This window comes from Crinia signifera, chromosome 11 (assembly GCF_055691185.1).
Source record: "Crinia signifera chromosome 11, ASM5569118v1, whole genome shotgun sequence".
NCBI lineage: Eukaryota > Metazoa > Chordata > Amphibia > Anura > Myobatrachidae > Crinia > Crinia signifera.
This window is the reverse complement of record NC_139227.1, coordinates 46,063,995-46,078,216: the sequence shown is the minus strand read 5'-3', so window position 1 is coordinate 46,078,216 and position 14,222 is coordinate 46,063,995. Positions and strand designations below refer to the sequence as shown.

Here is a 14,222-nt window from a genome sequence, read left to right as displayed (position 1 = left end):
ACACAAGAACAGAATAATAATGAAACAATACTGGGGTTCCCAAATTTGACAGAATGATTCACATGTTGTTTTTAACAAAACAGATCATGTACAATATATATCAGGTGTTTCCCCTCTACTGAGCACAGTCTGTAAAGTGGGGTACACTACATTAAGTGGGGGACTACATACAGGAGGGCACTACATAAAGTGGGGGATTACATAAAGTGTGAGAACTACATAAAGTGGAGGCAGTACATAAAGAGGGGCACTACATAAAGGAAGGCACTACATAAAGAAGGGCACTTGATAAAAAGGTGGTACTCCATAAAGAGGGGCACTACATAAAGGAAGGCATTACATAAAGAGGGGGCACTAGATAAAAGGAGGTACTACATAAAGGAAGGCACTACATAAAGAAGGGCACTAGATAAAAAGGAGGTACTACATAAAGAGGGGCACTACATAAAGGAAGGCACTACATAAAGTGGGGCACTACATAAAGAGGGGGCACTACATAAAGTGGAGCACCACATAAAGATGGAGCACTACATAAAGAGGGAGCACTACATAAAGAGGGAGCACTACATAAAGAGGGCGCACTACATAAAGAGGGAGCACTACATAAAGAGGGAGCACTACATAAAGGATGATAGTACATAAAATGGGCGACTACATAAAGAGGGGTCAGCCAATATGTGGGCGTAAACAAAACATTCCACAGTATGCAACATGTAGACCATAAAGTATGACCTTTAATGTGAGCAAGTGTGACACAATTGAGGTGTGAGGTACAAAGAGCTTCGTGCCACAGTGTGGTCACTACTTCCTATTCTTGTGGATGTTGGCTCACCCCGTAGTATAAAAGCACATATGGCCCAGTAAATGTGTAGTCATCTGAGCGATTATGCAGCACCATTCCCTCAAAGATTGATCAAACCCATCGTTCAGGCGGCTGCTTTGCCATGTTATGGGAATGGCCAGCTTTAGAACCTTGGGGGGGAGGGGAGGCTATCGCAAGGTGCCACTTTGATATGTCTTGCAGCTCACGTATCCATCTGGCACCATTCCATGTGGATATGTATTATAGGAGAAGCTTAATGATTTATTAGAGATAAATTTGCCCAGTAAGTGCCCTCGGCCTTATCAGCGCAGACATTCCGATGCTCCTGAGAGGTATGGCGCTAGGAGGGCCACAGAGGACAGATATCAGGACTACTACCAGCAGGGAAAGATTTGCTTTAGTAAACAAAGGTAGGGTTGGAATGAGGCAGCGTCCATCCTTTTCGTGGAATCCTTGCTGCCCCATTCCTCCTTATCTCTGTAACAAGGTTCAGGCTGTGCAGATAGGCACACTGACAGGGCTTACTCTGTGTGCTGGTACACCTCCACCGACATGTGCAGCGATTCCAGCTCCTCCTTCAGCACCTGCAGGTTGGAGTTCACGTAACTCAGTTCCAGCAGAACCTGCTCTCGCACCTTGTTGTTCGTGGTAACTCTGCAGAGAGAGAGGAAATAATCAGTACGTAGGTCCGGGGTCCCCACACGCAGTCTCCAATCTGTGACATCCCCTGTATATGTACCCTGTATTATTACAGCTGAGAACGGTAAGGCTGACAAAAAGATCAAATAAGTGGGATAAGGGATACATACAAAATCCCAGCGGTGAGGATGCCGGCTGTCAAAAGACCAAACCGCCACCCCGATAAGGAGAATCCCGTCAGGCGCTCTGTACCCTCCAAACCCTAGCTCTCCCTGTTAACAACCAAACACTAACACCCCCCCCCCGGTCATTTTTTTTGCACTAAGGACTTCTTATTTCTGTGGACAGATGGAACAGAAGGATACTTGTGAGTGCACGCAGAGATCAGTGTGTGGTGGCTACGATGGAATGAGGGGGGGGGGGGGGGCTGCAGTACCATGTCAACCATTTTACCATGTCGACCGTTCACCCACATTGGTCATATGGTGTCAACCTATGATCCGGATCCCCCTATATGGTGCTACAGTTATACACAGTTGCACCTACTTAATGAACTCTTATGACCCACATACCTCAAATTTAGACCAAACAGAAGGCGGCTACAACTAAATCAGTCAACATAACTGATAAAAGCCGCCTCTCTCTTTCCATTTAGCCTGCTCCAGCCAATCAGGAGAGACTTCTGGTGAAAAAACACCCCTATAGTAACCATGTTATTTATACTGTCCCACAATTAGCCATATTAACTCGGAACATTAGAGAGGGAAGTGTTAACGAGGGAGCACAGAAGTGCTGCATGCGGGGGGGCAGCAGCCGCCCCCCTCCCTCTGCTGTGACCTGAATAACTCTCACTTCTGTGCCTGCAGCATGTTCCTGTACCCTGAGAGCTGGATGTACTCAGCTTCACAAAGTGATGAAGCGGAGAGAGATAAAGTACCAGCTCCTAACTGCCGTGTTACAAGCTGTGGGGTCTATTTACTAACATTGCAGAGATATAATGTAGTGGGGAGGATGCTTTAACATCCGCCGCGCCACATCCCCGGTATTTGCCGCACTAGCATATGCGATTATTAACAGAAAGGACAGCTGTACCGATAAGAGCTGTCATTTGCGAAGCGGCTCCGGACTCCCTCGGTGGATGCGCACAGTGACAGCGCTGTCCGCGGAGCATGCGGAGAGGGATCTGTGACTGATCCCTCAACCACCGCGGCAGAGAGAAGCCCATAGGCTTCTATAGATTAATGCCAACTTTATCTGGCATTACTCTATATTGCAAAACCCAGCGAGCGGGTTTTAGTGAATGTGGACCTGTGGTAAAAACCCAGATAAACAGGGTTTTTACCACATTCTCCCTTTAGTTCACCTCCCCTAGAGAGAGATAAAGTATCAACCAACCAGCTTGTGACTGTCATGTCACAGACTGTTTGAAAAATGGCAGTTATGAGCTGGTAGGTTGGTACTTTCTCTCTCTCCACTTTATTATTTTTGAATCTTAGTACACACATGGCCCTGAGACCTCGGAACACCAACGCCTTAAGGCACTTTTACACGCATGTGTGTCTGTGTGTGTGTGTATATAGCCCACACATACATTACACAGGTTCCCTGTCTAGCTGTCTGCACGTCTGCATTTCACCTGCTGATTATCAGCCACAGAACCTGTGTAATCCATGGGTCCCTGATGAAGGGGATGTTATAGCAACCCACGGCATGTTTATTTGGTACACGTGTCTGTAGATTTGGTGCCATAAGGCGCAGGCTGCACCCCCAGCAGACAATAAGAGGTGACGGGGTACATGGAGCTCCCTGGCGCGGTGCACAGTGCAGCCCAGACTGGGGAGGGAGAGCCATGGTAACCTGCGCATGAACTGTTGTCACAATCACAGCACTGTCTCCAACGTTCATTAGTCTCCTGCATCTGTTGGGAATCAGCTCTGGGAATCTCAGATCACCGGAGCCCACAGAACAAAGGCCTCATTTTCTAGCTGGGCGCAGAGAGAGGGGATGAATGGATGGGAACATACCGCAGGAGATTCTCAGCCCCGGCTCTCATCCGCATGGCTTTCAGGATCTGATTGTTCAATCCCGCCCTCTGATTCTGCAGTTTGCTGCGACCGGTCTGTGCGATGGATTTACCCTGTAGTCAATACAGAAAAACTTTTATTTTTTTGCAGTTATTTTATATAGCGCACACATATTCCGCAGCGCTGTACAGATATTATCTGACCATTCACATCAGTCTCTGCCCCAGTGGAGCTTACAATCTATATTCCCTACCACATGTACACACAGACATTCTAGGGTTAGTTTGTTGAGCTGGTATAAGTGACAGGATGAGATGACAGGAAGCTTTCTGGCTGTTACTGTGCCAGTGTACGGGATGGCAGCTCCCACAACTTCTAGCGAGTCAGTTTGCCACCAGGTGGGATATGATTTGATCACTATGGGCGCTGTACCATTGGCACCTATGACATATACTCACCAGTTATATATACCACAGGCAGCGTCGGACTGGCCCTCAGAGGTACAGGCTATCAGCTCACCATAACCAATGCTTTTAGTGACAGTGTCTAAAAAGAAGTTTAATTGAATTCAAGCCTTCATTTGTAACCAAATCAACCTAAAATATGAATTTACTGGGCCTACCTTCAGCTTTGCGCCCTGGGTGGCTGCCCCTCTAGCACAGCCCTAGACGCAAGGCCATGATGGCGCTGTATATTGCACTTATGTAAGGAAGTTGTGCATTAACGACGTGACTCATGTCGTCTCAGCCTAGAAAGGCGAACAGGACAGTAACCCCGGTTATGGGTTTTGAGAGTTGGATGCGGAGTTGGCAGAAAAATAAAATGTAATAAAATAAAACATCATACATGTAATTCCCATGTGCCCTGGGTATCTGGGCCTATAGACATCGCCTTGCGTTGCCCTAGTTACCTCGTTTACAGATCATCCGTGTCCTTGGTGAAAAGTGTCCTCTGAGGTGATATTTGTCACCGAGGGAAATGATGTCCCCACATAAAGGGGTGACCGTGTGGGGCGAGACACAGCCCATTGTCCCCTGATGGCCATGCCAGGCGGGGAACATCCTGCATTCAGCTTTTATTGCAGTGAGCAGTAAACACGGCTGTAAAAGGGGATTTATCTGAGAAGAGTCAGACGTCCCGACAAGACTGCGTCGTATTTAACGTGGTCTGAAAATGAGCAGGTACTTGAGAACGAACAGAGACAACAATGGTGGAGTTGAAATCTAGTATCCTTATAAACCCTTTGATGGCGGTTGTCAGACTGGAGATTGAGTAGAAGCACTGACAACTTTCAGTAAATGTACGGACATTGGACTGATTCAGATTTGTAAGCATAGCAAGAAAGCACACGACTGGGCAAAACCATGCTGCGTTGCAGGTGGGGCAGATGCAACATGTGCAGAGAGAGTTCGATTTGGGTGGTGTGTGGTCCAACTGAAATAAATTGCAGCATAATAATACATGGGCTACATGCAAAAGCATACAGTATTTACCATGCACATTTTTTTATTTGCAGAATAGCCTCGCTCATGCATGCTACGATCCGTACGCATGCGCAGTCATCTGATAATAGTCCGCTGTGCAAAATTGCAACCCGGTGATGAGGTCTGAATAACCCCCTACACTGTAATCAAGTGGCAGTGAAATTCAGATGGAGTGGAATTGCCAATATAAACAGTATACACAATAACAAGAAGGCATGTCCAAACTATGGCCCTCCAGCTGTTGTGAAACTACAAGTTCCATCATGCCTTGCCACAGTTTTGCTATTAGGGAATGCTAAAACTATGGCTAAAACTATGGGATGTGTAGTTTCACAACAGCTGGAGGGCCACAGTTTGGATATGCCTGCTATAGAGCACGGTCAGCAATAGCCGAGGCCTCCATAGTACATAGCAGGGGCTGTGGATGTGAGACGCTGGGTGTGGGAGTGCAGAATACACAAAGTCCTGGTTTGTGTGTCAGCAATATGAGCATTACTCACTGCCAGGGCTTGCCATGTATGGTACATGGATGCCCTCTTTCAGCTGGCACAGATCACAGTGGGCAGCGATAAAACCTTTAATGAGTATCTCAGCCAGAGACAACAGATCTGTTCTGTGTCAGCTTCTGTACCAATGGAGGAAACACCAACCACTCGCTCTGCCCACAACTATATGTGGAATAATTATATACGTATGTGGAATAATTATATGTTTTTCTATCTCTAAGCTGGAAATTATATGCATACATGACAAGTAAATAAATCTACCAGTTACTCCAAATCGCTGTACGATGGTTTGGGTTTTAGCAGAGACACGCTGCACCCAAGATTCCCTTACAGACTTATCGCACCAAGGAAGGGGATTCAAAGATGGCCGCTGTGGTGCCTGCTCTAGCGCTGCTCATTGGTATAGTGGTGGGAGCAATAATATGCAAATGCTAGTTTTAGCCTCTTCCTTGTGCCAAAGTTTTTAGCTGGAGAATGAGCCCTGAGATGCCCATTTTATATGCCCTTGTACGCTAAAGACCACCATTGGTGCACCATCTCATCCGCCATGGATACTTGCACCATCCATGACTCTCCCACATGCATCCCTGGGCCTTTGGGCCACCTCCCTGGACCGCGCAGCTCATGACCTCTCTGATTCAGATACCAGCGTTTACATGCGCAGTGGCACCTATGTGCTTACACTTAGGTTTACGCATGCGCTATAGTGTGCACAGAACAAGCAATCGCTCAACTGCGCCAACATCAGCACAGCGGGCAGTTAGGGTGCACCCTGAATCAGGCCCTAAGGGGTTTTAGTAGGACAATTAGCTGCCCAGAAGCTGATCCTGGTTCCCCTGCAGAGTAACTCATTGGATGACAGATGTCAGTTCTGTGCTTGATGCAGCTCCTCTAATACTTGTGCTACCGCCACCACTAAGTATGCCAATGTATGGCGACACTTTCAGTTAGATGGTGGTGCTGCTGGGCTGGTAACCCCATCACCCCTAGTAATTATAAGATGTTTGCTCATATGCACAGTTATCGCCCTCAGGAGCTAGGATTACAAGTACAATTGTCACCAGTTTCCCTCTCTCCCCCTCATTCTCTATCCTCTCACACTCTCTCCATCCTTTTGCACTCTCTCCATCCTCTCACACTCTCTCCATCCTCTCGCACTCTCTCCATCCTCTCACACAATCTATCCTCTTGATTTCTCTCTCTCCCTCTTTTCTGCTCTCTCTATCCTCTCTCTCTCCCTTTCTCTCATTGTCTCCATCTGCTCTCCCTTTCTCCCCATCTCTCTCTCTCTCTCTAAGTGGCACAAGCAGTTTCACAAAGCCTCCAGTGTAATCAGCGTTTCGGGTAATGGCGTCCTGAGTGTGACACATCTGACATCACGCACCTGGTTAATAGAGAATAGATCTTTTCCTGGGGCAATGTTCCGGAGATGTCATGTATTTTAGTTCCTGCATATTTAATACCATTTCAGGTTTCCGTTTGGAGGAAAGAGGAGGGGTGTGGGGGAGTCGTACTTATGGGTGTAACATTAAACACAGACTACCGTTATTTAGCATAAATACCTGTTACCCGTTTCATTCTGGTATGATCAGAGAATGTTCAAGCATCTTGTCTGACTGATGATATGGGTATATATAGATAGATAGATAGAGAGAGATAGAGAGAGAGAGAGACCGGCACTTAACTCCTTACATCAAGTATAATGGCCCTGTGCCTTCAGTAAGAGCCCCGACTGCGTGGTGGGGGGTTGATGCATATACCAATGACGCGCGGCACTCGGGACTTGTAAAATTAATAGACCAATAGCCAATATGGTGGTTGTCGTTTCAAAGCTGTTTATGTCAGCAGAAGCTGAAACGTCAACCACCATATTGGCTATTGGTCTATTCATTTTACTTCAAGTCCCGAGTGCCGTGGCGTCATTGGTAATATACGGTATATCAATTGTGACAAACAAGCAGCGGCACTCAATAGGTTTTTTCAAAAACGTGTATTTAAAACTATAATATATATATATATATATATATATATATAGAGAGAGAAATTGTATGTATGAGCAGCGCTATGAAACAATAAAGTCCACAATTGGTCCAGCAGAGTAGAATAACCTTGTACCAAGGTATCTTTCAAAGTCACCAGAGTCTGTTGTTAAAAGACTGCAGCTCCCTTTAGGCACAGAGACAGCATCCAGGGTCAGGATGAATTGGACATCTAAAATACACAGAGGAGAAAAAGGGGCGCTCTATGGTGCATGTAAACGATATTTTATTTTGAGGAAAGCACTCAAATATCAGATAAAAGCTAGTGCTCGTACCAAGATAAAAACGGCTGTGGGCTGGTTACCACAAGATACAATCATAAATACCCGGGGCACACCGCTCCTGGAGTGAAGTCCGCTTGCACAGGGATGAGGAGAACCGAGGGCGCTGGATTGCACCGCCGGGAAACCAAACCAGGGCTTGGGAAGATGCACGCCAGTCGGGGCAGCCGGGATCAGCAAGACGCCCTCTGACGAAGTCTCTGACGAAACGCGTTAGGGCGTGGCCTGTGATACCCGCGTCTTGCTGATCCCGGCTGCCCCGACTGGCGTGCATCTTCCCAAGCCCTGGTTTGGTTTCCCGGCGGTGCAATCCAGCGCCCTCGGTTCTCCTCATCCCTGTGCAAGCGGACTTCACTCCAGGAGCGGTGTGCCCCGGGTATTTATGATTGTATCTTGTGGTAACCAGCCCACAGCCGTTTTTATCTTGGTACGAGCACTAGCTTTTATCTGATATTTGAGTGCTTTCCTCAAAATAAAATATCGTTTACATGCACCATAGAGCGCCCCTTTTTCTCCTCTGTGTATTTTAGATATATATATATATATATATATATATATATATATATATAGGTTTTCAAGGTGCGCTAAAGACCTTATATGATTGGATTGAACTGTACAATTCAAATGGCAGTAAAAAAACAATTTATTAAAAAGTTGCTCACAGGAGCGTAGCAGTATATAAGCAAGGTCCAATTACAGTTGCTGTGAACTGATGGTATAACAACAAATTGTACAATTAAACAGTAGACGGATGTCCATAAACGCCAGTTAAGCCCAACGCGTTTCGTTGTACACACGACTTCCTCAGGGGCATGGTACAATACAATGGTCAAACAAAAAATGGTCGAACGCTAGGAAACTCCTAGGAGGCACAATATTTTGGCTGTAGAGACTCGATGGGTTTACAGAAATGGACGTGGTGTCCACCAGCCGTAGTACATATGAGTATGGAAATAGATTTCTTGATGTGCAAAAGGTATTTAGTCTTCCAGTCAATGTAGAGTGTACTGCTAGGCTCCACACAAGTGAATCTATCTATCTATCTATCTATCTATATATATATATATATATATATATATATTGTGAGCTTCTGAGTATCATTGTCGCCATATTGGTAAATCTCTTGTTTGTTAGATCTGGACTAGAGATGGGTCGTGCACGAACGAACCGGATCTTTTGAACGGATCCCATTCAAGAACGAATGAGCCGCCGATCCCAAAAAGGTGATCTGTTTCAGTTTACAATGCATTTTCCTGATCTCAGTGCTGTCACCTGTGGCAGCTGAGATGTACTACCTCTGTAGACTGAGTACAGTGCTGTGACTAGTGATAGAAAGATTAGCTGCTGCTGCCAGGGATGGCCATCGGTGCAGACACCATCAATGGTTGCCATCGATGGTGGTTCTGCACCCAGCCATCGATCAGTGTTTTTACTCGGTCATGTATATTCCGCCCCCCCCTTTTTTTCTTAAGTGAGCCGAGGACCCGTCTAAAAGATCCGCATTTGCTTCACCGAGAGATCCGGCAGGTCCCGGCTCAGCTTAATGATCCGTCTTGCCAATCTCTAATCTGGACACATCTTGCAGTAGCTCGGGTAATGCTGCGACTGGTGTACTGGGAAGCCACGTGACTGGTGTACTGGGACAGTGTACTGGGATTACAGGGCATAAAGCAGGGTTGCCGACTTATAATTCTCCTCTCTGGGAGAAGCCCGGAGAGGAGAGTTCCAGCAGCCGCTCAGGGGGTGGGGCTTAAGTGTGACGTCACTAAGCCCCGCCCATGATGGCAAACTGCCGAATTCACGGATCTCCGTGGAGGGGGCGGGGCTAAAATTATGAGATTGTGTCATTTTAGCTCCTCTCCCTACTCTGAGACCCGAGGATTGCGGCATTTTAATGCCTCGATCCGGGGCACAGGGGGGTCCCCCCTGAATCCGGGAGGGTTGCCCACCCTTCCAGGGGGCCGGGAGGGGGTCCCGATTTTCGGGAGACTCCCGGCCATTCCGGGAGAGTCGGCACTCCTGGCATAAAGTGGTCATGCAGAGGTGGGGGAGCTCATTTCTCTATGCCACCTAATTAAACCCCCTCCCCTACTCCCATTAGACAGAGACAGGGCCAGGGCCAGAGGTAGGCTTTTTGGCATCCCCCTGCAAACTAGAATGGTTTTCTGTGAGAATTACTGTTCAGGGCCAATGTGGAGGTTAAAATGTTCCACCTCACCATTAGAGGTGGTGGAACTCAGTTCCACCCCGTTCCCCCTCACTTTAACCCCTGACTGGTGTACTGAGACAGTGTACTGGGAAGCCACATGACCGATGTACTGGGAAGCCACAGAGCTGGATAACCCCCATGTGAATCCTGTAATTACGTCCAGTCTGAGGACGGCTGCTCTCTAATGACATGTTCCAAACCTTGTATTTTCTCTTGGTGACGTCCCCGTGATGCGATGTAACCGTGGAAGTTTGTACGTTAACTGTTCTTATTCTTATTCAGAAACAATCTATCCTGGGGTTTAATGGCAGACGCACGCTCTCTGGGCCAGATGTACCAAGCTTCAAAATGTCCTAACTGCCATGTTACAGACCGTGTTGAAAAATGACAGTTGTGGGCTGACTGGGTGAAGGGGGGCAGGATAAAAGGGGTTTACTGGGGCATTTACTAATAGTAGATGGCTTTCAACTAAATGCTTTTTCAATTATTTTCCCAGTTCCACACCGTGGGGCTGGGTTAGGGTCAGATATAACTGTTGCCCAGCGCAATTCTTGCACCCAATGCCACATGCAGGGCAAATACTGTGACTGTATTTGCTGCCCTGATGTGACGGACTTACCACTAACTGTAATGAGCCCCTAAGTCCCTCGCTGTGAGGGATGAGACATCAGAAGCGTTAGGTGTGACAGGGGCTGGTTACAGCGCTATGACAGGGACCTGTAACTGTAGCTGGAACCGCCCTATAATAACCAGGCCTTGTGTGACAAAGTCTCACATGGTTCCCAGATTAGTGCAACAGCTATGGAGCAATAATGCGGAGGTGAGGAAATCTCACCTTCCTTATATACCGGACTCTATAGAGGCAACTGGAGATGATGCCAAGCTGAGTATAAGCTTGTACGTGCGTCTGCAGAGGCTGGAAGAGATGGCGGCATCATATCATAATGTTATACTAAGAATGTTGTCCACCTTCCAATAACTTTAGCTTATTTGCACATGTACTACTGCAGCTATTACTGAACACACCACTTCATCTATAATTATGCATTTAGGTGTCTGTTATATAATATGATACGACACAGAGCTGCTCCTTGGAGACATTTTGCCGACACAAAGCGTTGTCCCAACTCTGACTGGGTGATAAACACTTTGCTGATTTACACAGAAGGGATCCAGACTGAAAACATAATCCATTTAGTGTACAGACCAATAAAGTGGCGAAGGTAGTGGGGCCCTGGGGCTGCCATCTTTATGAGGTTCCAGCTCCTCAGGTAACTCCGGGTCAAAGTTCACCGTCTTACCGATATCGCTGTACATTCCACACAATTACAGACTCACCGATAGTCACGTCCGGAACACTTCCCATTGTCACCTGCTCATTACTCAATGCATATAGATGCACTATACAATAAAAATTGGGGGTTAAGGTACAAATAATTTGGGGGGGGGGGGGGGGGTACTGTTAGGGAAGACCTTTTAAAGTAGGATTGTACTCTCCCAAACCAAAAAGTAAAAATACATATACAAATGAGTACATCGCCCTTGCCTGTAAGATAAATCTACAACAGACTTCCACAGACATACTGTATAATATAAATTCCTTGGCACAAATTACTGTAAAAGGTTTATAGACTGAAGTAACCTGACGGATGTCTGCAGTGATTAGAACATGAGACGAACCATAAATATAGGGAAATAGGTACATGCCGTCCCCAGCTGTATACATGCAAATATAAGAGTACAGGTAAATAATACATGACAGAGGTGATGCGCCCCTTCATTTGCAAAGAGATTTGAATTTTGCACCAGCCGTGAGTTGGCCGCCGCTGGGTTTTGTCCTAAATGGGGTAAATCTTGCCCCTTGGAGTAGCGCTGCAGCAGTGGGGCGCATATCTAGGCGCAGTATACCTAATGCCAGATAAATCATCACTTGCTAAATTGCACAAGTAAAAAATACCAGTCCAATCAGGGCCGTCGTGAGCTCCGGGCCGGAGTCTTTGTAGTTTCAGAAACAGGTAATCAGTGAAATCATTTCAGAAATGGATATAATCATTTATGTATTGCCAGGCGCTGTGGAACCCTTGTGGCGCCATATAAATAAACAATAATAATAATAAGCCCCTGTACCCGTGTGTGGAATAGAAAACAAGAGCGCTGGACTTTATATGTTCTGATCTTTGCCCGTTGTGTTCGCCCGGGCACATGTCTAGTTTATGGAGGGTATGTGTGGTCAGGGTCTAAGTGTTGTACTGCACGTCTGTGGCGTATTGTCAATAAGATGCTCAGTAGAACACACCCGGGCAATATATGGTTTCCATCTGTTGCTGAGCACCAAATGCCAGCATGTCATACCAGCCAATGGGATCAGTGCCACAACAGCTGGTGACACAGGGTCTGCCCACCTTGGCTCTGGACGCTTGGCAGCGCTTTGAGGCAACAAGAGCTCTTCACCCATCAAGCATGGGTGGATAATTAACAGGGAGGGGGTTTCTTTCAATCACAGTCGGCAACTGAAAAGCTTGGCAGATATTTGTACTTGGTAACCGGTCCAGAACAGCTCTGCTTCCTGTCTGGGAAAGGCTTGTGAAGGTCGGGATCAGTAACCAAGCCGCACTGGGTGCTCACATTACAGGAGTGCCCTCTGGGGCTCAAAGGAAAAGCAACCACTTAAGTGCCTCTCAATCAGTCGCGCTTAGCACTCCAAAAAAGCAAAGCAAAAAAATCCATAGTAATTGTAAAAATATATGAAGGAATGATGGCATTTAAAAATAAGAGGGATCACGCAACTGTCCAACTTTACACCATATCGGCGGCCATTTTTATTGTACATCCATCTGAACTCACACTCAGTAAATGTACCCCATAGACTGCGATTAGTGTTGGGTTTAGGCCCCCCATACACTACGGGAGAAGTCGCATTGAATCCCCCGCCCAGGCAGCAGGATCACATGCGGTACTTCTGCATGTGATCACCTTTTCCCGCCGCTGGGGAGGGGGTCCGACAAGCATGTATGATCTCCGGTATGATGCATGCAGGACCGCGCATCGGATGTCACACACATGCTATTTGGGATGATTTCACCCGATCCGCCAGAATCTTGGCCAAAACGCATAGTGTACGGGGGCCATTAGGCTGAGGTTAGTGTTGGCATTAGGTTTTGTGTTAGGCTGCAAATAACAATGGAAAAATGTACCGTCGACATGCCAATTGTCTACATTCTTGCAATATCGACATTTGTGTGTGCAGAGATTTCATCTGACAATACGCCGGCCTCGCTGACCTTCAGATTATGTTGATATTCTGGTGCTGACATTGTGAATGTTACATTTGTATACCACATTGTGTGGGACTACAACTCCCAGCATCTGGTGAGATCGGCAGACAGGTGCTGTCGGGGGATGTTTGATGCCGAGTAACAGGCATACTGTAAGTGAGCCATTGGCTAATTAGATGATACCGCAGAGTGTAAACTAGGTGGATCATTGCTAGATAAAATGGCAGTTCCTCCCACGCTAATCTCCCCGCTCGTAAATCCTCATTATAAACAAGTTTTATACACATGAAAAGAGCTATTTTTATACAACACTCACCTCTCAATTAACTCTTTCCTTAACTGAAAGACACATAAGGATAAAGCTTCCGTACAAACGGTGTAGTGGTTAGCATTGCTGCCTCTCAGCACTGAGGTCATGGGCCGAACTGTGCGGAGTTTGTGTGGGTTTCTGTTTGTTGTTAATTTGACACTAAATCCATCTGGTACCACGGATCCTCAGATCCTGCTCACCTATATTATAACCCACTAGTTAAAAAAGCCTGACAAAATGATGTTTTCTGCACTGTAAATTTACTTTGAGCTGTGACAGTTTTAACTTTCACTTTGAGCTGTGACATCTTTTAGCCCACAAACTCTCTACCATACCCTTCAGTCCCTATCTGCTCCTAACTCCAATCTGTCTTCACAGCCTCCACTCTCCATATCCAGCAAGTTTGAAACAGACCAGTGTCCCTGCAAAAATGGCTTTCACTTTCTGTTATGACATTTTTTTCCAATTATTATTGCGACTTGGCGCTGTATTGCAGCGGACGTGGCTTGTAAAACTGATTTTATCAGCTGAAAACTTCAAAGGAACAGTGCCCCCTATGGCCAAGATATATAGCCCTTATGCGGGTACACACCAGAACGACCCTCTCACGATACACATCGTGAGCGGGTTGT

At 46.5% G+C, this 14,222-nt stretch overlaps 1 protein-coding gene across 4 annotated transcripts in view; it reads right to left on the bottom strand.

Annotated features, from left to right (window-relative positions):
• Positions 1 to 14,222, bottom strand: part of RHPN2 (rhophilin Rho GTPase binding protein 2) — a 77,461-nt gene that overhangs the window by 30,344 nt on the left and 32,895 nt on the right. For 3 of the 4 annotated variants that reach the window (XM_083164745.1, XM_083164747.1, XM_083164746.1), the window contains exons 2-3: positions 3,487 to 3,599; positions 1,349 to 1,477 (exon numbers count right to left, since the gene is read on the bottom strand). In XM_083164745.1, coding sequence (XP_083020871.1) covers positions 1,349 to 1,477; positions 3,487 to 3,599 — 242 coding nt within the window. Of the gene's footprint in view, positions 1 to 1,348; positions 1,478 to 3,486; positions 3,600 to 6,860; positions 6,952 to 14,222 lie in introns of those variants that run through there. The other variant, XM_083164748.1, reaches the window with a different exon arrangement.